Source organism: Martes martes (genome assembly GCF_963455335.1).
Source record: "Martes martes genome assembly, chromosome: 8".
Classification (NCBI taxonomy): domain Eukaryota; kingdom Metazoa; phylum Chordata; class Mammalia; order Carnivora; family Mustelidae; genus Martes; species Martes martes.
Genome location: NC_137895.1, coordinates 79,549,115 through 79,575,305, shown reverse-complemented (window position 1 = coordinate 79,575,305; position 26,191 = coordinate 79,549,115). Strand labels below are relative to the sequence as shown.

Sequence of the window (26,191 nt, the reverse complement as noted above, 5' to 3'; positions counted from 1 at the left end):
AATGTCCATTTGTTCTCTTCCCACACATCATAGTCATTTTGTCTCCGAGGAGACAACCTCACAGAGGCACTGTCTTTGTCCCCAACCCTATATACAACATGACTGCAACCCCAACCTTAAACTTCCTTTGAAAAGAGGCATCTCTTAGTAACTGATTTATAGCAACCTTGGACCTCTTCTGCAGCGGGGCTGTGGAGACCTACTGCTTTGGCAAGAGCATTCCTTGATTCCCTTCCTTGATTCCTCTTTCTGGGAAGTCCAGTCACCAAGGCCTCTGGTTTGCTCTCTGGGAGGGTCTAGCCTATCCTCCTCCATGGCTTCATCTAAGCTTCTGGGAGGATGCTCTCTGGCAGTGGGGATGGGGACAGTTTTCAGGAATGCTGAGGTAATTGAGGGTCTATGGATTATGTTACAACTAAAGCAGTCAAGGCTTCTTTAGGCCTATGGTTTCTTTGACAACTTAATACCTCAAAAACTTTGTTGACTTCTGATGGTAGATCGAGTTTTCTTAATTGCTTCAAGTTAGTTTTCTGCAGCAGTTGCCAGAGTCTAAAAGGCATTTATGTTAAATCTGAATGCTAAGAATCTCCTACTGCAAAGCAAAATAGTGGATTCTCACCTCACCGATAAGCTCAGTAGAAGTCCGGCTGTACTAAAGTAGAACAAAACCACAGTATATGCTGAACTTTAGGGAAAAATACCATGGGAGACATGAAAATGAAGAATATTTGCCTAAATAATCAAAGAGTACATATGTTAATTGTAAATTGTAAGAAACTAAAAACCATGCTGTAAATATGACATGGTCTGGCAGGTGTATGGCACATGTCCTTCTAGATGCTACATATTTTCAAGTAACCTTGACTTAGAGTATTTCAACAATAGATCATGAAAATATTTCCATTATGCACCTACAAAACTGTCCTGAATGATTCCTTTCAAGTTCTTAATTGTTATAGTGATCTTAGGTTTTATGTCTCCAGATATTTCAGTAGGAAATTGGGAGAGGGGGCGCCTGGGTGGCTCATTGTGTTAAAGCATCTGCCTTCAGCTCAGGTCATGGTCTCAGGGTCCTGGGATCGAGCCCCGCATTGGGCTCTCTGCTCAGCAGGGAGCTTGCTTCCCCCCCCCAACCCCCACCACCTGCGTCTCTTCCTTCTTGTGATCTCTATCAAATAAATAAATAAAATCTTAAAGAAATCAGGAGAGACTGTCCTGAGAACCACTCCCTACATCCCCAAGAGTGTTGACCATTCTCTCCTCTTTTAGTGAGTTCTTATAGCTTCAAAAACACCTCTCTTCCTTCAAGAAAGAGAAATATTACAGAATTTATTCCTTGTTATTGATGTTGCTGGGATACTAGTTGCATCAGACTCTCTTGGCTACCTATGGCTTAGGTGGATGACTTCACAGTCCTTTTCCTGATCCTTATGAGAAAGATTGGTGAGAGTGGTCTCTTCTGGGGGGGGGGGGGAGTATAGGCAATGCATTTTCTCTTTATTACCTCCTCTCACTTTCCTACTGGAGATCTGGAGTTGTCCTAGGGATAGGGGAATAAGGAATGCTGCTGGAGGAAAAGACTCCTCTTCTTGAAAACCTTAGAATTTTCCACTTCAGGCTTGTGGAAACAACTAGATTTTCTTCATACTGTTGATTCATTCAGTGCATGCTTACGTGTAATACACTATTTCCTAGGCTTGATCAGTGGTGTTGTAACAAACTGTCTGGGAGAAAAACCTTCTGCATCAAATGGAAAATCCCAAAGAAAAATGACTCTGCATTCCTCTTCATGATCTTTCATTACATAATAATCACAGTCTGCCTAGGGGAAAAGGGTGGTTGTCACCTCTGTGTTTTGGGGGAGAATTTTTCATCCCATTTCAAAATCATTGACATTTTAACATATTGCCTTTCTCAAGAAATTGGGTGGATTTATTTCTATTTTGTTCTACAAATCATGGAATTGAGGATCCGATGTGAAGTGACTGGCCCAAGTTTCTGTAAGTGCAAATACAGGACTCCTGTTCAGGTTCCTATTATAAATAAGATTAAACTGATTCTCAGTATATGACTAATGAATAACTACCACCATGAAGACTGAAATACTTAATTACTGGTGATCTACCCCTGAAATTAAAATCCAATTTTATTAATTGTTGAGAGTAATTTGTTACTAAAATTCTCAGTAGAGGCTCTAATTGCTTCACTCAGACATTTTTTAATGTTCTGTAGTTGCCAATATTGATGTGATAACTGTAAATGATTTGGGAAAAGCATCCAAACAGTTTATATATTTTACTTGTTTTTACTCTAATGAAATCTGAGTACATTATTGGTTGTGGTTACAGTACATGTGTTTGCCATGTATTTGGAAAAAAAGTATGTATAAATGCCACAATATGAAGTCACATTTTGGAAAAACAATTGCATATATAAAAATACTCAAAACATAAAAATTTTGACCTATGAGAATAAATTGGAACCAGTTGTATATATAATCACTTACTGCCTTTCAGTACAGCTCGGCAAATAGATCATTGCTCCAATAACTGGGAAACCCTTTCCCAAGTGAAAACTAGTTTTGCTGCTTTTAATAGTCCTCAAAAGAAAGTGTTTGGAATTTGATTGGCATTTCTCATGAATCAAATTGCAGTGGCCCTCTGCAGATAGGTTGCTAAAAATATGGCATCATCTAAATATAATTCTATGAACCACCTGTTTTAAGTCCTCGAATTTCTTACCAGGTTCCTTTCCAAGTTAAAAAAAGAAAAATGCATCCTTAAGAGCCTTTAGGCAAAGCTATAATACTTTTACTTGAACAGAAAGTCCTCTGCAACGCGGTGGATTATAGAAAAAATGATGGAAGTAACATAAGTTCTTCATTGATAAGTACAGAGGAGTCACTTTGAAGACAAATTATTCTTGAATTAAGTATTCTAAAACATAAGGTTCTTGTTGAAGAAAAGTCTTTCAGTTATAAAGGCCATATTCTTAGCAAGCTACAGTGTTCTAGCACAATGTAAAGGAGGTTCTGATAGACTCCAGATAGAGCTATTCTCACTGTCCATGTGGGAATTCAAGTTTGACCCCTGTGTAGTCTTACTGGAGTGTTATGATAGAAACCCCTCATTATTAGATTTTAATCCAAAAAGCATATAAAAATTTCCAAGATCTTCAGCATAGCGTGGGAAAAGTAGTTTTGTATTCAAAGTAGTTTTGTAGATGCATTTAGATAGGTAATAAGTTACCTCGTGTCTATCTTTTACCAAGATGCTATCACATTTCCCTTCTTCAGCATGCTTTTTTAAAAATGTAGAAAGCAATTTTTCCATGGGTTCATTTACTCAGGTTTCAAAAATGATCTCTTTGTTACTGGTAAGCATAATTGAAATTATTTTTTCTGGGAAGCCACAAGGAGGTAGAATTTCATTATATATTGAAAATAAGTGATTTTTAGTTATAGTTGGAAAACGGGAACTGGTAGTATTAGATACGCTAGAGCATAGACCACTGGAAGAGTATCCAAGAAATAATTGGAGGTCTTTTGTATACTACATGGAATGTTTATTCTTTGTAACCACAGAATAGTCTACTGCATGGCTGTATCATAGTTTATGGAAATAGACATGGTCAGTGGTCTTGGAATTGGGTCTGTCTACAGTTTTAACATTTCTGGAGTCATTTTGGTAAATCCTATTTTTACCAGAAAATTATCTCTCATAAATTCTCCCTCACTGTCTCTGTCTGTCTGCTTTCCTCAGACATTGGCATCTTGTCATCTGTCACTTCCAACAGATGTCATTGCTGTCACTATAAATCAGGTTCTGTTACCTCTCTTCAAGTTTCCAGCCTTTATCTTAGAACTGCTAGTATTTTGGGGGGGGGGCACCATCTAGAACACACAATATTACTAAATTAAACTTCCTACCTTTATAGTCTTTTTTAAAATAGTTGATCCTTAGTCTTATTCATTAATTTAGCATTTTACACCAACATCTGGTATGTGGCAGGCATGAGAGGTGTTCAGAGAAGAGTACAGGCAAAAGCTCTGCTCTCATGGAGCTTATATTTTAGTGGAGAGCATCAGACAAATATGAGGTAGTGATAAGTGCTTTGAAGAAAAATGAAACTGGGTAAAAGGGGTCTAGGAGGTGGGGTGACATTTTATATAGGGTGATGCAGAAACCTGAAGTAAGTGCTAGAGGAGCCAATGGGGAGAAGTGCCAGAGGCAGAAGTTTAAGTGCAGAGGTCCTGGGGTAGGCATTTCCTTGTCCTATCTGAGAAATATCTGAGGCATCAGGAGCTCTAGAATGAGCTAAGGCAGAAGTGGGAGAAGTCCCAGTTGTTGGTCACCTGTGTGTTTGGAGGGACAGTGGAGGAAGGGATGGGCACCTCAGGACATTATAGACTATTGTAAGGACTTTGGCTTTTACTGAATGACTTAGTCATGTTTGTTTTTTGAGTGACATGATCTAGACTTGAGAAATTACTGTGACTTCTCCATAGAGACTAGACTAGAGGGTTGTTGGTTCACACAGGAAACAGAATGTGAGGTTAGATCATGGATGCAGTAGTAAAACTTGGCAGAAGTGGTTGGATTTCAGTTTTCTTGAAGGTTGAGCCACCAGGATTTGCAGATGAACTGAATGTGGGATGTTAGTGTGGGCACAAGAGCCCATTCTTGATTTCTCTAAGATCTTTTGGCCTGAACCATTGGAATAATACTGTTGCCATTTACTGACGTAGGGACCATTGAAGAATGGGGTGGTTTGGACTGAAAATCAAGAGTTTGGCTTTGGATGTGTTCAGGTTGAGAATTCTACTAGTTGTGTAAATGGAGATGTTGAAAGGCAAGTTAGATAGTGGATTCTGGAATTCAGAAGGTAGGTCTTTGTGAAAACTCCTCACTGGCTCCTCATTGCTTCCAAATTCTAAATTGTTCACCTTTAAGATCTCTTATCTGACCCTAGACAACCTTAAGTTTTGTCTCTCATTCACCACTTTATATAGACCAAGCCAAACAGACTTTCTTATTACTAGAAGGAGCTTGATTTTTTGCCATTTTGATGTCGTTACCTATGCCATTATTTATACCTGGAATGCCAGACCTCTCAACTCTATTAGAACACTGTCTAGGCTTCATGACTCCATACCTAAGAGCATGAAAGGAATCATGGAAAGGAAATGGTCTAGTCAGTGGATGACATTTAGTGAACAGACTTCTGGAGGTCCTGCTTCTGTGTGCTCACTTTAACCTGTGGCACTGCATGCTTTCCCTTGGTGACCAAGTTAATTATTTTCTTTGTTTTCAGATGGGAACATTTAAAGCACACGATGGTGAATATTTCTTAGAACCTATAATGAAGGCAGATGGGAGCGAACATGAAGATGATCATAACAAGCCACATCTTATATACAGACAGGAATTAAAGAGCAATTATTTTCTGCAATCTCACAAGCCTTGTGAAGTTTCAGGTAAACTATGAAGTAAAAGTTTCTGGTAAAATTATATTATTTAAGTATTTCCATAAGTTATAATTTGACATATCTTCCTTAAATATTTAAGTACGCTATTTTAAACAAATTTTCTTGACCTGTAAGGACCCATTAGAAGTTAGTGTTTGTAGGCAATTTTGTAAACTAAATTCAGATCCAAAAAAGTGTGGTATGAGATTTGTAGCAAATAATCATAAACTTTTTACTTCAATCAGTTAGTCACACTAGTGTGCTTTTCCTTAGCAGAATTTTAGATAATTGGACAAGCTAAGTCACAATAACCCGTTGTTCAATTTTGTACCCTTTCATCTTTAAATGTAAAGAAACCCTTTTATAGTTGTCTCACTCTTGCTTAGCATTGTGTTTGAGGTTTACATTGGTGTGTACAGAAGTTCATTTTTCATTGCTCTGCAGCATTGAGTACATTACAGTTCATCTACCATTTTCCTATTGATCAACTTTTGGGTTATTTGTAGTTTGTCATTATTATAAACAATGCTGCTGTGAATTTTCTTGTCCCCATCCGCTGTGTTTGAGGTTCTCCCAAGTACACACATAGATAGTAGAGAATTCCACGTTGTTTTGTAAAATGGTTTTCATGAGTTTATACTTCTACCAGCACGATGTATATTTTTTATTTTTTTCCTACAAAATTCAAACTAAAGATTTATAATGGATTAGAAGGTAGGAATCCTAGGTATCTATAGAGTATAAATCTGTTGCTGGTAAAATATTTGTGCGTTGAAGTCCTAGTAAGAGTTGTGTCCATGTATGTACATGAATCTTCATATCCTTGTCATTCTCTGAAGAATGGAGAAAGGCACCTGCAGTTATCATCAAAGTACAAAATCTAGACAAAGGAGTGGGATTAGAAAGGATTTATTTGAGATTGTAGGTGTCCATAAACTATAGTTCCAAACACTGCAATGCCATCTGTTTTGGGATATAATGATATGTAGGCCTTTGAAGGTTTTCTCTGGGAATGCACTTCTTAACCTTTGCTATTATAAGAGTGCCATTTTGGAGTGGTTCTCACTGTGTCTAAGGCCGTGTTTTAAATCTATTGACATAATAGATGCCTTTCTTATGCTTTTAATATGAGCATAAGGGTTTCATTTTTATGGCTTCAAAGAAAACACAAATGGGTACAGCTTCACAATAGAATTCTACAGAAGGCAGCTTATGCTTGTTCTGATCTACCATTCGGGAGCAGCTTGTTTAATGAATTGTTTAGCTTCTTAAGAAGAAAGCCACCAAGTAGACACTCTGAATGCATAAATGTTTCACCTAATGATATGCAGGGTTTTGCATTCACACTCGGTGTTCATTATCAGAAGGAGAATGGTACAAGAAAAGCCAGAGTCTTTTGTTTAAAAAAATTTTTATACTAAAGATTTATTATAAAAAACACACAAAAAATAGAAAGCTATAGAATTTTGTTTTTTAATCACAATCTGCTTTTCCACAACATTTAATTACTGAAACATTGAAGGCAGTATCCATTCTTTTCAATTTTTAAAGTGCCTTCAATTTTAAGTATAATTAACATACATATCTTTAATCACAAAGCAATCAATTAATGGCCTAAATAATTAGCTGCTAATCATCATTTTGTTAGTAAAAATGGAGAGTTGTGAATGTAATTAGTAAAATGTTATCAAAGGCTTTTTCTTCCCCAATTCACACACTATTCAGAAATACTTGCAGGATCTTATATTCTATAGGTGAACATTCATGAGAACCTCTCCAGATGGGTTGGCTTAAAGATTTAGCATATGGACCAAAAAGGTTAAGTGGAAAAGGAAAAATCATTTTTTCCATACATCTGTTGATTGTCTTAATTCATTATGACCCTAAAATGTTGCCATTCACGGCAGTTTCAGCCTTGATGAATTAGGTTGTTTTCAACATCAGATTTCACCATGTGCCCCAAGGTCATACAAATTATATTTGGTGACCAAACCTGGCTGCTGTGGATACCAGGCTCCCAGGTAGACCTCAGACATAGTTTAAGTAAAATTGAGTAGAAATTGCAACGCACACAGAAAACCCACAAAATGAGCAAACAACCCCCACACCCCCACAACACTGCCACCATCTACCCTAACAAAACTAAAACCTCAAAATGGGGAACTTCTGAAAATGTTGACCGGAATGAAGAAATCTTCTGGATATGAAGCATAGTTCTAATGCTTATCCTTCAAAATAGAGCAGAACGGGTCTGTGTTTCTCAGACCCAGTAAGCCCTACTCCCTTTCTTCCACTGCAACTCTGTCCCTCTCGTCTCTGTGTCATGGGGTTAGGAACTTAAAACATGTGTTCTATTAAACAGGACTTGACATGAGTGAAAATGTAATGTCATTCAATGGGTTTTAGATGATGTTGGCCAGCTTTAAAGTTTCTGTGCTTTTCCTAGTTTTTTCTAAATTTATTCTTTCTTGGTCTTTGAGTCCCTAACATGTGCAAAGGATTGTACTGGGTAAGACTTGAGTGATTCTCTTCATTCAGGTTCTCAAAGCCCAGTGGGTGTAAAAGAGCACAAGAACAGAAATCACAAAACAACCAAGGCTGCCCTGTGTTAGAAGCAATATTGTATGCAGCTCAAGGGGCTGAGAACAACTGCTCTGGGTTTTTACCAAAGAGGTGATATTTAAAACCACTTAATCTCCATCCTGAAGGCTTTCTAAGCGTTTTCTAAGCAAAATAAAAAGGGTAATCATAGAGGGGAACTTGCATTAAAAAGGTACCCAGGATTTGTTTTGATCAAGGATGGAAAAGTGACAGACATGGAGATAACTGCCTTTGAAAGCATTTACTTATAATTTGCAAGCAATGGGGACATGCCCCACCACAAGCCATGGGGGGGAAGCATCTGGGTTGGTCAGGAGGCAGAAAGGAGTGTGGGGAAAGGATTAGGCAAAAGGCTTTTTTACTACAGTGGTGGGAAGTTGTTAGGTGGGCAAGGCCTCTGTTGGGCAGAAACTAAAACATACTGGGGTTTGTAGTTGGATGATTTTTAATGGTTTTAGTGTGCCTGTGAAGACGAGTGTGCTGGCAGACATAAGCACTGCGCTGTCTGGTCCTGCAGTTGAAGGTCAAATCAGGAATTATTTAATTCATAAACGTTAGAATGGGTCTGTAGAGAAGAGGCGGATGGCATGGGAATGCTCAGAGTCCTGACGGCTGTGAAGAGTGTGGGAAGTAGGGGAGATAGGGCTCTGAAGGCACACAGATGCGGAACTGAAGGGACTGTTGGATTTTGTAGGCTATCCTGCAGGCATTGAGGAGACAGTTTTAAAGCTGAGACATCTATGATCTTTTAAGGTATCGCTCAGTTGGCAGCTTTATTTTTTTTAAGATAATTTTGGATTTGAAGGAGAAGAGACCGAAGGCCAAGGGACTGAGTCACAGCAGCTGAATTGTCGACAGAGGATTTGAATGCCAAGTATAGTGCACATAAAAGGGTAAATTGAAGATAATTTCCTTAAAGCTTTTTCCTCAGCTTTGAGATGGTATAGCTTGTTCTGTGTGTAATCCATGTGGATAACATTCCTGTGAACATATGAGAATTCTTATAAATTTCATGTACATGCTGATTAAATCTTTAAATGGGAAATAATCCGTAATCGTTGGGGGGAATATGGACGTCTTTAGTGTCAGTGGGGGCCGCAGTTGACTTGGGAAGCTGGGAGTCAGGGAAAGCGTTCTTCTGGCTTTGAGACCTTACCTTTCTGGGTCTTAACCTAGGGTAGGTAGTAAATGGTTAATTTACTGTTGCAGTAAAGGTCAGATGTCTAGGTTTCTAACTTCAGTAGCTCACAGCTGTAGGGACCAGGCAGTTACAGGACATGAGTAAAGTGAGGTGTCATTAGGACACTGAGGTAGACACCAGGACACAGAGGCATGCTTCTGGCAAAAGATGCACAGGGAATGTGGAACCAGTATTAGCAGATCTTTTGTATTTTTATAATTTGAAAATCTAAGCTTTTTGTGTGGGGGGTGGGGATGGGGAAGAAACACAAGAGCTGCATTTGTGTATTGAAAAATTGCATTGATTGCATTGAAAAATGCATTGATGCATTTTTAGGGATTATTTCTCACTATTGATTGACTTTTTTAGATTTGAGAGAGTACTAAATGGGGGGAGGGGCAGAGGGAGAGACTCTCAAGCAGGTTTCCCCCTGAGCATGGAGCCTGATGTGGGTCTCAGTCTTACAACCCTGAGACCATGATGTGAGCTAAAATCTAGAGTCAGACACTCAACTGACTAAGCCACCCAGGCACCCCTATTGATCGACTCTTCATGTATTTGTCCTATACCTTTGGCTTCTCTGACCCAATTTGCTTCTACCGTGGCTTCTTTCTTCCCACATCTCTTCCTGCTGGTTACTACTCTCCCATCTTCTAAGTTAAGTAATTTTTAGCAGTGCTTTTCGTTGCCACCATCTTAGACCATTTTTAGCAGTCTTCATGATTTTTTTTTCTACTTCTCTAATTTTTCTACTTCTTTAATTAAAGGATACACCCTTTAAATGTTAACTCCAGCTTGTTAAGATTAAATCTCAGGCCTACAGTTGTCCATTCCTCCTGTTTTGTTGTCCATTCCTCCTGTTTTGTGGCACTTGGATTCAGTACATCTAAATCTTGAAGCCTCCACTCTCTTCCACCTCCCTCTCCATCTGTACCCATCCCCGCCAAAGAAGCCTTTTTTTTGGTGGTGGAGAGGTCCAAATTAATTTAAATTGAAACTCCTGCTATAATGGAAACCTAGCAAGTGTTACTTTTAAAAAAATTTTTTTAAAAAGATTTATTTATTTATTTGACACAGAGAGAGATCTCAAGTAGGCAGAGAGGCAAGCAGAGAGAGAGAGAGAGGAAGCAGGCTCCCTGCTGAGCAGAGAGCCCGATTCAGGGCTCGATCCCAGGATCCTGAGACCATGACCTGATCCGAAAGCAGAGGCTTTAACCCACTGAGCCACCCAGATGCCCTGCAAGTGTTACTTTTAAAGTCCTATTATCTAGAGAAGTAGTATATTGGGATAACAAATTATCTGCCTCAGCCATTCACATCTCCCTTTTGCTTTGTTAACTTTTGTATACCTTAGAATATTTTCTTAAGTAGTTATTCTTCAGTCTTATTAGTAATGTTCTCAAGTTTTGTCCCCAAAGAAAAATCCTGGATTATGAAATTTGACCCATTAAAGTTTTGATATTTGTGAATCTTCTGCAATATAGCTGCCTAATACGGATTATGAAAAATGCTTTTCATGGTCCTCTTATCCTCAAAGTAACTCTGAGCTACGATCATTCTTACAGATGTTTTCTCTGAGGGGGAAAACCTACTAGTGGTGTGACTATTGTTCCACGCACATAGGGTTCTTATTAGTGGACCTATTTTGCCAGTTGCATGCTCTGCCTATGTAACAAAATTTACATGTAGTAGTGTATTCCAAAAAGAAGAATTGATCTGCCATTTATGATACTTATTTTATGTTAGTCTGTGGTGGTGTCCCAGAGCTTTGAAGTTCTGTTTTGCCTGAAATCTTATATTATTCAGTATTTCTAATGAGGTGGTTAATTCCCACATCAGGTGAATTGTGTGTAATGGGTAAAGGAGGAAGGGAATCAGTATGTTAGGAACCAGAATTAGGTTCATTTTGAAAACTGAACATGGAAAGTAACTTGAATCCTTTACATTTTAGATGTAGTAACAATAGTTCTCTCTAGGAAGAACTTACCTTTCTGCTTTTTTTTTTTTTTTTTTTTAAGATTTATTTATTTGACAGAGATCACAAGTAGGCAGAGAGAGCGAGCGGGAAGCATGCTCCCTGCTGAGCAGAAAGCCCGATGCGGGACTTGATCCCAGGATCCCAAGATCATGACCTGAGCCAAAGGCAGTGGCTTAACCCACTGAGCCACCCAGGTGCCCTACCCGTCTGCTCTTAAGAATAAAGTTTTTCTAGGGGCACCTGGGTGGCTCAGTCATTAAGCATCTACCTTTGGCTCAGGTCATGATCCCAGGGTCCTGGGATTGAGCCCTACATCAGGCTCCTGCTCGGCTGGACGCCTTCTTCTCCCTCTCCCACCCCCCTGCTTGTGTTCCCTCTCTCTCTGTGTCTCTCTCTGTCAAATCAATAAAATCTGAAGAAAAACTTTTTCTAAATCTTTTCTTTATTCAAGGATTATTTATACTACATCATTAAACTAGAAAAATTGTGTAGAAATGATTCATTGTTTTGAGGGCAAGATTTTTTCCCTTGGTGATTTCTCTGTGCTAGCTTAGAAATGAATGGGAAATGGTTATGAATCTTAAGGTAAGAGGAAGCTATCCTAATTTCTGACCCTTAATTGGAGAGTAAGATCTGCCAGTGTCTTGAATATAATTGTGTCAGAGTACTTTAAATCAGTTAGAATTTTATTTCCTTCCATGGTTTGTAGAATAAGAGCTTCTCATTTGTTGCTAGTTTTAGTTCTTTTTTTTTTTATTAAAAAATTTTGGTTTTAATTCGCATATAATGTATTATTTGTTTCAGGGGTCCAGGTCTGTGAATCATCAGTCTTACACACTTCACAGCACTCACCATAGCACATACCCTCCCCAATGTCTATCACCCAGCCACCCCGTCCCTCCCATCCCCCTCTCCTCCAGCAACCCTCAGTTTCCTGATGTTAAGAGTTTCTTTAGTTTGTTTTTGTTTTGTTTTTACTCCTGTAACCTATTCTGATTCATCTGATTATCAGATCTGCTGAGGAGGGACTGAGACTATTAACCCTTTGAAATATACTGTGCATTTGTTTGTCTGTTCTACCTCCATGAAGAACTTTTCCATCTTGGCTTTAGGTTAGTGTACTTCCTCTTTTTGAAATTCCTAGGTAAGGTTTCTAGCCAACTTGGTAAAGTGCAGCTTGGTAGGTGACGTTCCTGTGAGTTTTCCCTTGACAGCAATGTAAGCCTCCCCTGCTTGAACTAGATCCATTTCCACTTACCCTCCTGGCAAGTGCTTGCCCTTCAGTGATCTACCACCTTGTATGTCCTTTGGCTTATTTCATATTTCGTCAGTTAGTCTTCAGCCAATTTTCCTTAATCTTTTCCTTCCATACCGTATCAAATTTATAAAAACAAAAAACAAAAAAACCCCTGCTTTAGTCTAAATAGTCGATTTAAATACTTAGGATGCTCTTCATTTATACAAATAAAAATGTGATTAAAAATGTGATTGGAGTCATTCATTTTTAGGTCTTTCACTAATAATGCATTCTTAGTCTCTTGCTTTATTGAAAATTGCTATTAAATTGTTTTATAATTAGCATCTTAATTATTTTCTTGTGGTTATGTATGTACCTGCTTATAATTTTGTAAGATTAAGAATGTGGTCTCTGGAATCTCGAGCTATGGAATGTCTCACAATTTAGGGGCTCTATTGTTCTGCATGTAATTAACACTGTCTTGCATTGTTCTTAAATTTGTTATATACCTCTGCTGTCCCACCTTTTTAAAGATTTTGTTTGTTCCTCAAAGTAAAAGGTGGCATTTTATTCCACTTTTTAACGTTCTTCACAGCAATTATACATTATGTATGTAATAACTGCTGCACAAACATGAGGAATTACTAGTACCCAAATAACCTTTCTGCTCAGTCAGGTGTGTAAGACGAGGTTCATTCAGAAGATGATGTGGGGTCTCATACGAAGATGTAATTCAGATGGGGAAGTCAGAGAAGGCTTACTTGAAAAAATACCTTCTTACCCGAGGCCCAAAAGTGGGCAGGAGTTGGTCAGGAGAAAGGGAGAGGGTGAAAAGTATTCCAGTTGGAAGGAACAGCATGTGAAAATGCCTGGAGAGGAGACAGTGCTTGAACCACTTAGGGAGCTAAAAGTAGTAAAGTGTGGGATGTCAGGAGATGGCAAGATGATACCCTGCTGCGAAGGGAAGGAGGAACAAGCTAATGAAGATATCTGTAAGCCTTCTTAAGGGATTTGGGTTTTAAACACAGCAATCCAGTGAGTACTGGGAGTCCTTTGACCCCAGTATTTAAAACTAAGGTCCTGGTATAGGGTCTGGTTACTTTGCTTGACCTGACTTGGCCTGGACCGTTTGCTGTTACTGGTAGCAGAGCTGTAATCAGCCGGACCTACCCTGCTTGTGGGGTCAGGACAATGCAACTGGAATCACAGGCTGAGTAGGGGGAAGGGGCAGGATTAGGTCCCCACACTGAAACTGGGGACTGTTAGAGGAATAGATGCTGGGTAGAGAAAACAAGAATGTGCACCAACAGGTGAATAGTTGTGATGATTGTTAGGAAAATTGAGCTACTTTGAGCACTACCAAAGGAGATACCTGAAACATGGGAAGTACAGAATGCAGGATATTCTTGACATCAATAGATCAACAGCTAAACTTCATTTGTGCTGAGAAGTGGAATGGATGGAGGACCGAGATATTCGTAACTAAAATATAGGCTATGTAAAAGGACCAGTAACGGTGTGAAACTGTTTAGAGTTTTACGTTAACTCACTTTTCTACTGCTGTATCCAGTAATTGTGTGTCTATTCTAGCAAATTGGGATTATTCCCTAGGCTTTTTGGGACATACATTCCTCAGCATTTTATTTGGGGGATGGGGACAACACAAACTGGAAGGCCAAGGGTAATACTCAGGTTATGGTTTTCAAAATCTGATCTTGCAACAGCAGATAGAAATTTCTGAATTCTCTTTAGTATATCCTCTACTAGTCCTGGAGCCCACAGTTCATAGCATTCAGCTGGGAAGAACATTGATGGTGTAGGGTCAACAGTCTGTCCTTTGTTTCCCACCTCCTGGTGGGCTGGGAGAAGAAGGAAAGCGAGAGGAGTGCAGTAGTAAGACATGCGCAGGTTTTCCCTGTTCCACGTGTATACGTGAAGACAGAAGCGAAGCAGAGATTCTTTTCTTGTTCTGCATTAATAACTCTGGAGGCTGAGACCTCAACCTTGCCCCAACATGGATTTGTTTATTCATTTGTTCCTTCATTTGTAAAATATTTATGGAGTATCTCCTTCACGGAAGCTCAAAGGTGCTGGGGCCTGTTCAACGTGTCCCACAACCAGTCTGTGCAAGTATGGGGGGGAGGGAGGTGGTAGGGGATGAAGTCACAGTGGTAGTGGGAGGCTAGACTGAGTAGTTAATGGGTGGATCCACGTTGTGGGGCCTGAAGACTGAACAGATGGGGGGGGGGGCGCTTTATGAAAAACTAGGAATGCAAAATCTCTAGGATTCTTTTCAAGGCCTTGGAAAGGGATTTTCTAAAGCAAGAGACCAGAAGTTTAAGCTGTTTTTGGTTCATGGTGAATCCACCCCAACACATAAGACATTGTAAATCATAACAAGGATTTTGTTCTAATACTGGAAAGATTTTGAACAGGAGAGGGACATGGATCAGCCTACATTTTAAAGGGATCACGCAGATTGGTAAATGGAGACAAGATCAGCAGAACAAGGAAAAGGCAGTGAGGGTTAGGATACTGCAGTAGTCATGCTGAGCAATGATGAGGTCTTGGATGTAGAGTGTAGCCATAAAGTTAGAAGTAGCCACATGCAGTGTACGTTTTTTTTTAATTAATTAATTTATTTTAATAAACATATGATGTATTTTTATCCCCAGGGGTACAGGTCTGTGAATCGCCAGGTTTACACATTTCACAGCACTCATCATAGCACATACGCTCCCCAATGTCCATATCCCCACCACCCTCTCCCGTCCCCCCTCCCCCCAGCAACCCTCAGTCTGTTTTTTGAGAATGAATCTTTTATGGTTTGTCTCCCTCCCAATCCCATCTTTTCATTTTTTCTTTTCCTACCTCCCCCCAACCCCCCCACATTGCATCTCCACTTCCTTATATCAAAGAGATCATATGATAGTTGTCTTTCTCCGACTGACTTATTTCACTAAGCATAATACCCTCTAGTTCCATCCACGTCATCACAAATGGCAAGATTTCATTTCTTTTGATGGCTGCATAGTATTCCATTGTGTATATATACCACGTCTTCTTTATCCATTCATCTGTTGATGGACATCTATGTTCTTTACATAGTTTGGCTATTGTGGACATTGCTGCTATAAATATTCAGGTGCAAGTGCCCCTTCGGAGCACCACGTTTGTATCTTTAGGATATATACCCAGTAGTGCAATCGCTGGGTCATAGGGTAGCTCTATTTTCAGTTTTTTGAGGAACCTCCACACCGTTTTCCAGAGTGGTTGTACCAGCTTGCATTCCCACCAACAGTGTAGGAGGGTTCCCCTCTCTCCGCATCCTCACCAGCATCTGTCATTTCTTGACTTGTTAATTTTAGCCATTCTGACTGGTGTGAGGTGGTATCTCATTGTGGTTTTGATTTGTATTTCCCTGATGCCGAGTGATGTGGAGCATTTTTTCATGTGTCTGTTGGCCATCTGGATGTCTTCTTTGCAGAAATGTCTGTTCATGTCCTCTGCCCATTTCTTGATTGGATTATTCTTTGGGTGTTGAGTTTGCTAAGCTTTTTATAGATGTTGGATACTAGCCCTTTATCTGATATGTTGTTTGCAAATATCTTCTCCCATTCTGTCAGTTGTCTTTTGGTTTTGTTAACTGTTTCCTTTGCTGTGCAAAAGCTTTTGATCTTGATGAAATCCCAATAGTTCATTTTTGCCCTTGCTTCTGTTGCCTTTGGCGATGTTCCTAGGAAGAAGTTGCTGAGGTTGAGGTCAAAGAGGTTGCTGCCTGCATTCTCCTCAAGGGATTTTGATGGATTCCTTTCTCACATTGAGGTCCTTCATCCATTTTGAGTCTATTTTCATGTGTGGCGTAAGGAAATAGTCCAATTTCATTTTTCTGCATGTGGCTGTCCAATTTTCCCAGCACCATTTGTTGAAGAGGCTGTCTTTTTTCCACTGGACATTCCTTCCTGCTTTGTCGAAGATTAGTTGACCATAGAGTTGAGAGTCTATTTCTGGGCTCTCTATTATGTTCCATTGATCTATGTGTCTGTTTTTGTGCCAGTACCATACTGTCTTGATGATGACAGCTTTGTAATAGAGCTTGAAGTCTGGAATTGTGATGCCACTGACTTTGGCTTTCTTTTTCAATATTCCTTTCGCTATTCGAGGTCTTTTCTGGTTCCATATAAATTTTAGGATTATTTGTTCTATTTCTTTAAAAAAAATGGATGGGATTTTGATAGGGATTGCATTAAACGTGTAGATTGCTTTAGGTAGAATAGACATTTTCACAATATTTGTTCTTCCAATCCATGAGCATGGAATATTTTTCCATTTCTTTGTGTCTTCCTCAATTTCTTTCATGAATACTTTATAGTTTTCTGAGTATAGATTCTTTGCCTCTTTGGTTAGATTTATTCCTAGGTATCTTATGGTTTTGGGTGCGATTGTAAATGGGACTGACTCCTCAATTTCTCTTTCTTCTGTCTTGTTGTTAGTGTAAAGAAATGCGACTGATTTCTGTGCATTGACTTTATATTCTGACACTTTACTGAATTCCTGTACAAGTTCTAGCAGTTTTGGAGTGGAGCCTTTTGGGTTTTCCACATATAGTATCATATCATCTGCAAAGAGTGATAGTTTGACTTCTTCTTTGCCAATTTGGATGCCTTTAATTTCTTTTTGTTGTCTGATTGCTGAGGCTAGGACTTCTATGTACAATGTTGAACAGCAGTGGTGATAACGGACATCCTTGCCGTGTTCCTGACCTTAGCGGAAAAGCTTTCAGTTTTTCTCCATTGAGAATGATATTTGCGGTGGGTTTTTCATAGATGGCTTTGATAATATTGAGGTATGTGCCCTCTATCCCTACACTTTGAAGAGTTTTAATCAGGAAGGGATGTTGCATTTTGTCAAATGCTTTTTCAGCATCTATCGAGAGTATCATATGGTTCTTATTCTTTCTTTTATTAATGTATTGTATCACATTGGTGGATTTGCGGATGTTGAACCAACCTTGCAGCCCTGGAATAAATCCCACTTGGTCGTGGTGAATAATCCTTTTAATGTACTGTTGGATCCTATTGGCCAGTATTTTGGTGAGAATTTTCGCATCTGTCTTTATCAAGGATATTAGTCTATGATTCTCTTTTTGGATGGGATCCTTGTCTGGTTTTGGGATCAAGGTGATGCTGGCCTCATAAAATGAGTTTGGAAGTTTTACTTCCATTTCTATTTTTTGGAACAGTTTCAGGAGAATAGGAATTAATTCTTTAAATGTTTGGTAGAATTCCCCTGGGAAGCCGTCTGGTCCTGGACTTTTGTTTGGAGATTTTTGATGACTGTTTCAATCTCCTTACTGGTTATGGGTCTGTTCAGGTTTTCTATTTCTTCCTGGTTCAGTTGTGATAGTTTATACATCTCTAGAAATGTATCCATTTCTTCCAGATTGTCAAATTTGTTGGCATAGAGTTGCTCGTACTCTGTTCTTATAATTGTTTGTATTTCTGTGGTGTTGGTTGTGATCTCTCCTCTTTCATTCATGATTTTATTTATTTGTGTCCTTTCTCTTTTCTTTTTGATAAGTCTGGCCAGTGGTTTGTCAATCTTATTAATTCTTTCAAAGAACCAGCTCCTAGTTTCGTTGATTTGTTCTATTGGTTTTTTAGTTTCTATTTCATTGATTTCTGCTCTGATCTTTATGATTTCTCTTCTTCTGCTGGGTTTAGGCTTTCTTTGTTGTTCTTTCTCCAGCTCCTTTAGGTGTAGGGTTAGGTTGCGTATTTGAGACCTTTCTTGTTTCTTGAGAAAGGCTTGTACCGCTATATATTTTCCTCTCAGGACTGCCTTTGTTGTGTCCCACAGATTTTGAACTGTTGTGTTTTCATTATCATTTGTTTCCATGAATTTTTTCAATTCTTCTTTAATTTCCTGGTTGACCCATTCATTTTTTAGAAGGATGCTGTTTAGTCTCCATGTATTTGCATTCTTTCCAAATTTCCTCTTGTGACTGAGTTCTAGCTTCAGAGCATTGTGGTCTGAAAATACCGGTTGAGACCTGATTTATGACCCAGGATGTGGTCTATTCTGGAGAATGTTCCATGTGCACTAGAGAAGAATGTATATTCTGTTGCTTTGGGATGGAATGTTCTGAATAAATCTGTGATGTCCATCTGGTCCAGTGTGTCATTTAAGGCCTTTATTTCCTTGTTGATCTTTTGCTTATATGATCTGTCCATTTCAGTGAGGGGAGTGTTAAAGTCCCCTACTATTATTGTATTACTGTCGATGTATTTCTTTGATTTTGTTATTAATTGGTTTATATAGTTGGCTGCTCCCATGTTAGGGGCATAGATATTTAAGATTGTTAGGTCTTCTTGTTGGACAGACCCTTTGAGTATGATATAGTGTCCTTCCTCATCTCTTATTCTAGTCTTTGGCTTAAAATCTAATTGATCTGATATAAGGATTGCCACCCCAGCTTTCTTCTGATGTCCATTAGCATGGTACATTGTTTTCCACCCCCTCACTTTAAATCTGGAGGTGTCTTCAGGTCTAAAATGAGTTTCTTGTAGGCAGCATATGGATGGGTTTTGTTTTTTTATCCATTCTGATACCCTGTGTCTTTTGGTTGGGGCATTTAGCCCATTAACATTCAGGGTAACTATTGAGAGATACGAATTTAGTGCCATTGTATTGCCTGTAAGGTGACTGTTACTGTATATTGTCTCTGTTTCTTTCTGATCTACTACTTTTAGGCTCTCTCTTTGCTTAGAGGACCCCTTTCAATATTTCCTGTAGAGCTGGTCTGGTGTTTGCAAATTCTTTCAGCTCTTTATCTCTCCTTCTATTTTCAACGATAGCCTAGCCGGATATTGTATTCGTGGCTGCATGTTTTTCTTGTTTAGTGCTCTGAATATATCATGCCAGTTCTTTCTGGCCTGCCGGGTCTCTGTGGATAGGTCCGCTGCCAATCTAATGTTTTTACCCTTGTATGTTACAGACTTCTTTTCCCGGGCTGCTTTCAGGATTTTCTCTTTGTCACTAAGACTTGTAAATTTTACTATCAGGTGACGAGGTGTGGACCTATTTTTATTGATTTTGAGGGGGCGTTCTTAGCATCTCCTTGATTTTGATGTTTGTTCCCTTTGCCATATTAGGGAAATTCTCTCCAATAATTGTCTCCAATATACCTTCTGCTCCCCTCTCTCTTTCTTCTTCTTCTGGAATCCCAATTATTCTAATGTTGTATCCTCTTATGGTGTCACTTATCTCTCGAATTCTCTCCTCGTGGTCCAGTATTTGTTTGTCTCTCTTTTGCTCAGCTTCTTTATTCTCTGTCATTTGGTCTTCTATGTCACTAATTCTTTCTTCTGCCTCATTTATCCTAGCCGTAAGAGCTTCCATTTTTTATTGTACCTCATTAATAGCTTTTTTGATTTCAACTTGGTTAGATTTTAGTTCTTTTATTTCTCCAGAAAAGGCTTTTATCTCTCCGGAGACGGTTTCTCTAATATTTTCTATGCCTTTTTCGAGCCCAGCTAGAACCTTGAGAATCATCATTCTGAACTCTAGATCTGTCATATTACCAATGTCTGTATTGATTAGGTCCCCAGCCTTCGGTACTGCCTCTTGCTCTTTTTTTTGTGGTGAGTTTTTCTGCCTTGTCATTTTGTCCAGATAAGATTTGCTTTCTCCTCCTCTAGAATTCCGCTGTTCTTGGTGAGTGAAGTTGGCCTTGGCTGGGTTTCTTGTTGATCTTCTGGGGGAGGGGCCTGTTGTAGTGATTCTCAAGTGTCTTTGCCGCAGGCGGAATTGCACCGCCCTTGCCAGGGGCTGGGCTAAGTAATCAGCTCGGGTTTGGTTTTGGGAGGTTTTGTTCCCTGAGCGCTTTCCGTAGAGTTCCGGAGGACGGAAATGAAGATGGCGGCCTCCCAATCTCTGGCCGGGAGGAGCCGAGAGCTTGGGGTCCCGCTCCTCAGTGCCCCCTTGGACAAAAGCGCTCAACCGCCCCGCCTCCCTGGCCTGTGGTTGCGCCTGGAGGAAAGCAGTCAATTGCTGGCACTTGGAGAAAAGCGCCTGGTCCCTTCTGTCTCCGTGGCCTCTGGCCGCGCTCTGAGCCCACCCAGCCTGCGACTGGCACAAGGTAACCCCGGGCTGAGAGGTCACTCCTCGGCTTTGTCGCTGTAGCCGGCTTCCCCACCCTATTACCTGTGAGCTCTGTGGCACTCAGACACCCCCGGTCCTTTTGTGACCCTGTGGGACCTGGGGTTACGCTGACCCTGCGTGGGCTTCCCCCCGGTTTAGCCCCTGGAGTGATGTCCCTCCATGGAGCAGACTTTTAAAAGTCCCGATTTTGTGCTCCGTTGCTCCACTGCTTGCCAGGAGCCGGCCCCTCCCCCCATGGTCTGTCTTCCCGTCTCTTTGGATTCACTTCTCCGCAGGTCCTACCTTTCAGAAAGTGATCGATTTTCTGTTTCTAGAATTGTTGCTCTTCTTCTCTTCGATTTCCCGTTGGATTTGTAGGTGTTCACAATGGTTAGATAAGCTGTCTAGCTGATCTCCTGCCACCCGATGTTGTCTCAACCTGCTACTTCTCCGCCATCTTGACTCCTCCCGCAGTGTACGTTTTGATGGTCAAGCCAACAACTGGGGTCGGGGGTGAGTGTTGAAAGTAAGAGTGGTCAGATTAAGTAGAGTTTTGGCTTTTTCTTTCTTTCTTTTTTTAAAAAATTTCTGCCTGAGCAAATGGAAGGATAGAGTTTTCATTTACTGAGAATGGGGAAGGCTGTGGGAACTACAGATTTAGGAAGGAATATGACGAGTTTTTGTTTGTTTGGTTGGTTGGTTGGTTTTTGGATATTTTGGGTTTGAGCTGCCAATTAGATGTCCAGAAGGAGACAGGGACAAGGTAAATTAGAAGGGTGGTAAGGGGGTCTGGACTTGAAAAAACAGGAATTAAGAGTGTCCTATATTCTAAGGCTAGATGAAAACATATGGGGAATAGACTAGAGTACAGAGGAGAGAGTCCAAGAACTGAACTGTGGGGCAAACCAATGTTCAGCACTTGGGGAGGGGAGTATTAAACTAGGAAAATTGAAAAGTCTAGTAAGATAGTAAGAGGACAGGAATGTGTGCCCCAAAACCATGTGAAGACTTCTCAAAAAGGTACAACAGATTAATTGGCTAAATGGTAGGAATTTAAAGAATATGAAGATTTGGAACTGATTATTGAATTTTGCAAAGTAGAGATGATTGGTGACCTCAAATGTGCTAATTGAAATGGATTCAAGAATCTTGGCATGAATTAAACTTACGTATTGTAAAGAGACTTAGATGAATTATTTTTAGTCTGCCTTTGGTGGGAACTACTCCTGTTGTGAAAACCTTCATTAAAAAAGTCACATGATAAACTTCGGGATATAGCATTAAATAAAAAGACCTATCTGAAAATAAGAGCTCAATCTGTCAATTTTTAATTTATTACTTTTGTCAAAACCTGAAAATAGTGGACTTAAAAAAAAAACTTTGAAAAGCAATAGTAAATAAAACCTTATTTTGTTAAAGTTAACAGATACTTCACAGGAACTTTAAAAATGTTTCAAATTTTTCAGAAAAGTATCCCTATATGCAGACATATTTTGGACTTCTGTTGGTCTATTCATTGTGCTACAACCATAGTATATTTAAAACAAACTCTAAGTTCTCAAATGTGGTAGAAGCAGCACTTAACGTGGTCAAGATTGTCTTGGTTATTTACCCTTTGCATTTACATATAAATTTTAGAATCAGGATGTTGTTTTCTGCAAAAGGAAAAAGAATTTTGGATTTTATTGATCAAGAGATCAGTTTGGTGAAGTGATATCTTTATAGTGTGTCTTCTAACCCATCAAAATGGTATATCCTCTGTTTCCCACATAATAGTTCATACATCTTTATAGTGGTGTTGTGTGTCTTTTTTTTTTTTTTTTAAGTTATTTATTTATTTATTTGATGGAGATCACAAGTAGGCAGAGAGGCACACAGAGAGAGAGAGAAAGGGAAGCAGGCTCCCCGCCGAGGAGAAAGCCCCATGCAGGGCTCGATGCGGGGCTCGATCCCAGGACCCTGGGATCATGACCTGAGCCGAAGGCAGAGGCTTTAACCCACTGAGCCACCCAGGCACCCCTATTGTGTGTCTTTTTGTTAGTGAGTATTGGGTGAGATTTTTTATTTTAATTGGTATAATTTTTAAAAATTCATTTTTTTCTACGTAAAAATGCAGGCAAATTTTGTTTTTAATATTCAGCAACCTTGATCATATATTCTAATAGCTTATCTGTTGACGATTTGGGTTTGTATGTGAACAATCATGTAGACAGCTATTTCTTTCCAATCTTTCAACCTTTTATTTTATTGTACTGGCTAGAATTTCTTGAACAAAGTTGACTAGATACGGCAGTTTGTTTTTACCATACTGGGTTTGGTAATTTCTTTAGAATTTTTGTATGTGTGTTCATGAGTCATTTTGGTTTGTAATTTTTCCCTTGCGCTGAAAGCAAGAAGATGGACTATTGAAAGGAATGATTAAAATGATGTATCATAGTATGTGAGCTATATAAGGATGTCATCATTTTTGTTTTGTTCACTTAATATTACAGATGTACTGACTAAAGTGAAAATAACTCAATAGACTTGTGGAGAGCAATAAATGTAAATTTTTCTATCTATAGTTTTAGATTACTAATCAACCATATAGCTCGTTTTACAGTTTTCCTTTGGTCTACCAAACACAATTTAATTGCAAATGCTTAGTAAAGTACATTTTAATCTTTGGCTCTCTACTGCTTACCCATGTGATAATTCCTCATGAAAAGGAAGTAAAGACTTTAATTATTTGCAATTAGAATCTGATTCAGTATTGCTGCCCTATTTAAAGACCTGGAGACATGAGATTGGGCTGTTCTCACAATGAGTACAAATGCAGGGGAAACTGCACAAGCATGGTCCATGCTCTTGGCCAGTCCCCGCCTGTGTTCTACTCTTTGTGAAGATCATTACTGCTGAAGTAAGATTTGGGCCCATTGCCAGGTCAGGCGACAGATACACTGTTTCATGTGGAGAATATCCAGACCTTTGGACCTACCCCAAGAAGGCTGCTTTCTTGGGCTTTTCTTTCTTGGAAGAGAGCCAGAAAACTGATGGGATAAAACTCTCTCATGGTGACCTGTTAGTCTGCAGTCTACAACTTTTTTTTGCATGTATATAAATATACCTAGATGTTAGATTAACATCCTGATATTAAGATTGACAAAAAAACCTTCTTTTTAAAATGCAATGATCGATTAAATTCTGAGATGTACCGTGAAATAAATACCTATTTGAAAATCAGAATTCAGTTTATCAATGACTTCAAAGTTTGATTTCCCCTGAACCAATGAAAATTAGCAGACTTAGTAAAAGCTGACAAAAGCTATATGAATAAAGGTTAATTCCGTAATACAGATATTAAGTACTATTATGATTAATACTTTTCAGTGACTGGCTCTAATTAGACCTAAGTTTTTTAATGTTAAAATTACTTTGAAAAATACCATTGGTATTTTCTTTTTAAAAACTCTTAAGCAAATATCAAAGATTAAAAGACTTTCACATGAGAATTCTATTTTTAGTCAAAAGCTATTTCAGTAAGGACAGATCTAGGAGGAATAAATTAAAATGGCCAGAGTAGCTGACAAGAATGAGTTAAAGTATAAAGTTAGATTACCTTTTAGATTTTTATGAGTTATAACTTTATTATAAAAAAATCAAAACAAACTAGTAGGAAATACTCAAATATTTTGAACAAGTTAGTACTAGTGTAGAAAAAAGTATTATATCAACACTTGAATTGTGGTAGAGCAAATAGAGGTTATAATATTTGCAAATGCCCACTTTAAATGCATTTTGGGAGGTATTAAAATAGTACTTAAAATGACCTCAGTGAATTTTTGGAATGATTCCACAGGCACAAGGCCGACTGTCCAATAATGTGGGAAATCTTGTAGTTCCAGAGTAACTCCTCTAAAGTTTGGACAACAGTTAATAGGTTATGTGTTAAATCATGGTAAGTAGTGGAGTGGCTAGGTGGCTCTCAGTCAGTTAAGCGTCTGACTCTTGATTTCAGCTCAGGTCATGACCTCAGGGTCATGAGGTTGAGCCCCACATTGGGCTCCATGTTGGGTGTGGATCCTACTTGGGATTCTTTCTCCCTCTTCTTCTTTACCCTCTCTCTCAGAAAAACAAAACAAAACATGGCAAGTGGATATGGGTTAGAATTGGATTGCTATGAAGGTTCATCTGAAGGTAGGAAGATAAGATTAATAAGGTAGAATTCTGTACTCTTGTCAGTCTTATTAGTGTTGTGCTATATTCTAACTTCAGCCACACTTGCGAAAAAACACACTAGAGATCAGTATTCAACGTGAGTTCTGAATAAGTGATTTTTCTTTAAGGAATGAAACATTTTATTTTATTTGCATCTTCAGATGCTAGGGTATAAATTTAACTTCCACGATATTCAAATATCCCTTCAAGAAGCCATAGGGTAGGAGTTTGGAATATCATATTGGCATGTGCATAGTTGTCCCTCTGTATTCTTACACTTGCATCATTTGGCTTATTTATCTTAGTCCCACTTGGCTTAGAATTTCTGATAAAGGACAGGATTTGAAGTTGTAGAAAAAGCACTCATAAAACGCAAAGGGTTACACAGTTTTTCTACACCATTCAAGTGTAAAGATTGGGATGCCAAAAGCTCAAAAGAGACCACTAGTGCGTGTTCCTTTCCAAGAAAAATAATCCTAAAGGTTTGGAATTTATGAATGAATGTGTACCTGTTTTCAGCTCCTGGTTCAGCTTGTTAGGGAAACCTGTCTTCTAAATCTTTGGAGTGAACTCATGGGGTGGCTTCTTGAGACTGTCGGTGAAGAAAAGGTATTTACTCTAATGCTTGACTTGTGTGCTCTTTGTCCTGTCAGCCCTCATAGCAGAAGGAACTAGAATTTCCTGGGTGTAGGATTAATAGGGAGTAGTTTGGGGGTTTCCAGTGTTCTTTTTTTCTTTCAGAGCCTCTAGAGTGAAAGGGCAGTACTGGATCTGTCACAGGTCTATGCACGGTAGAGCTGAATGACTATATTCAAATTTGACTCAGCTCTGATTCTGTAATTCAAGAAGGACTAGACCCCATATTTTCATGAATATGACTAGCTAGTTCCTCTTTTAGTTTTGTAGGAGACAGCATTTTCCATTATGACCCTGGTTACTAAATTCTTAGCATTCTACACGTATTACCACATATGACCTTTTGAAGAGACATGTGATCTGGAATTCTAATGTAATAATTGATATTGAGGAAATCTGAATTCATTTCTTTGTTATGCCACTTGATTGGTGGCTACTGAAATGGTGTGTAACCTGTGTCACATGTCTGTTTTAAAAATATGCACTGTAATAGAAACTGATTCAGGGATGCAGTGAGTCCTAGTGATGTAATGATTCTTTTATGTCTCAAGTTTCGACTGGTCATGGGCAAGTCCATAATCCGCATATTTGTTACTGGTAGGTGGGGTTCTAATTAACTGGGGAACCTCTTTGAAATAAAGCTTTATAAAATACTTTATAAGTTATGTGCTGTAATTCTATAAGGGTGGTGGTGATTTCTAAAATTGACAAATCATGGAGACTATAGATTTTCATGAGTCTTTGTATTGAAAA

The 26,191-nt window shown here is 39.0% G+C and overlaps 1 protein-coding gene across 1 annotated transcript in view; it reads left to right on the top strand.

Annotated features, from left to right (window-relative positions):
* ADAMTS20 (ADAM metallopeptidase with thrombospondin type 1 motif 20) overlaps positions 1-26,191 on the top strand; it is a gene marked incomplete at its 5' end in the record, with an annotated part of 201,711 nt that overhangs the window by 7,572 nt on the left and 167,948 nt on the right. Inside the window, one exon of the mRNA XM_080811885.1 lies at positions 5,314-5,476. Within this exon, the coding sequence (XP_080668011.1) occupies positions 5,314-5,476 (163 nt within the window). The remainder of the gene's footprint in view (positions 1-5,313; positions 5,477-26,191) is intronic.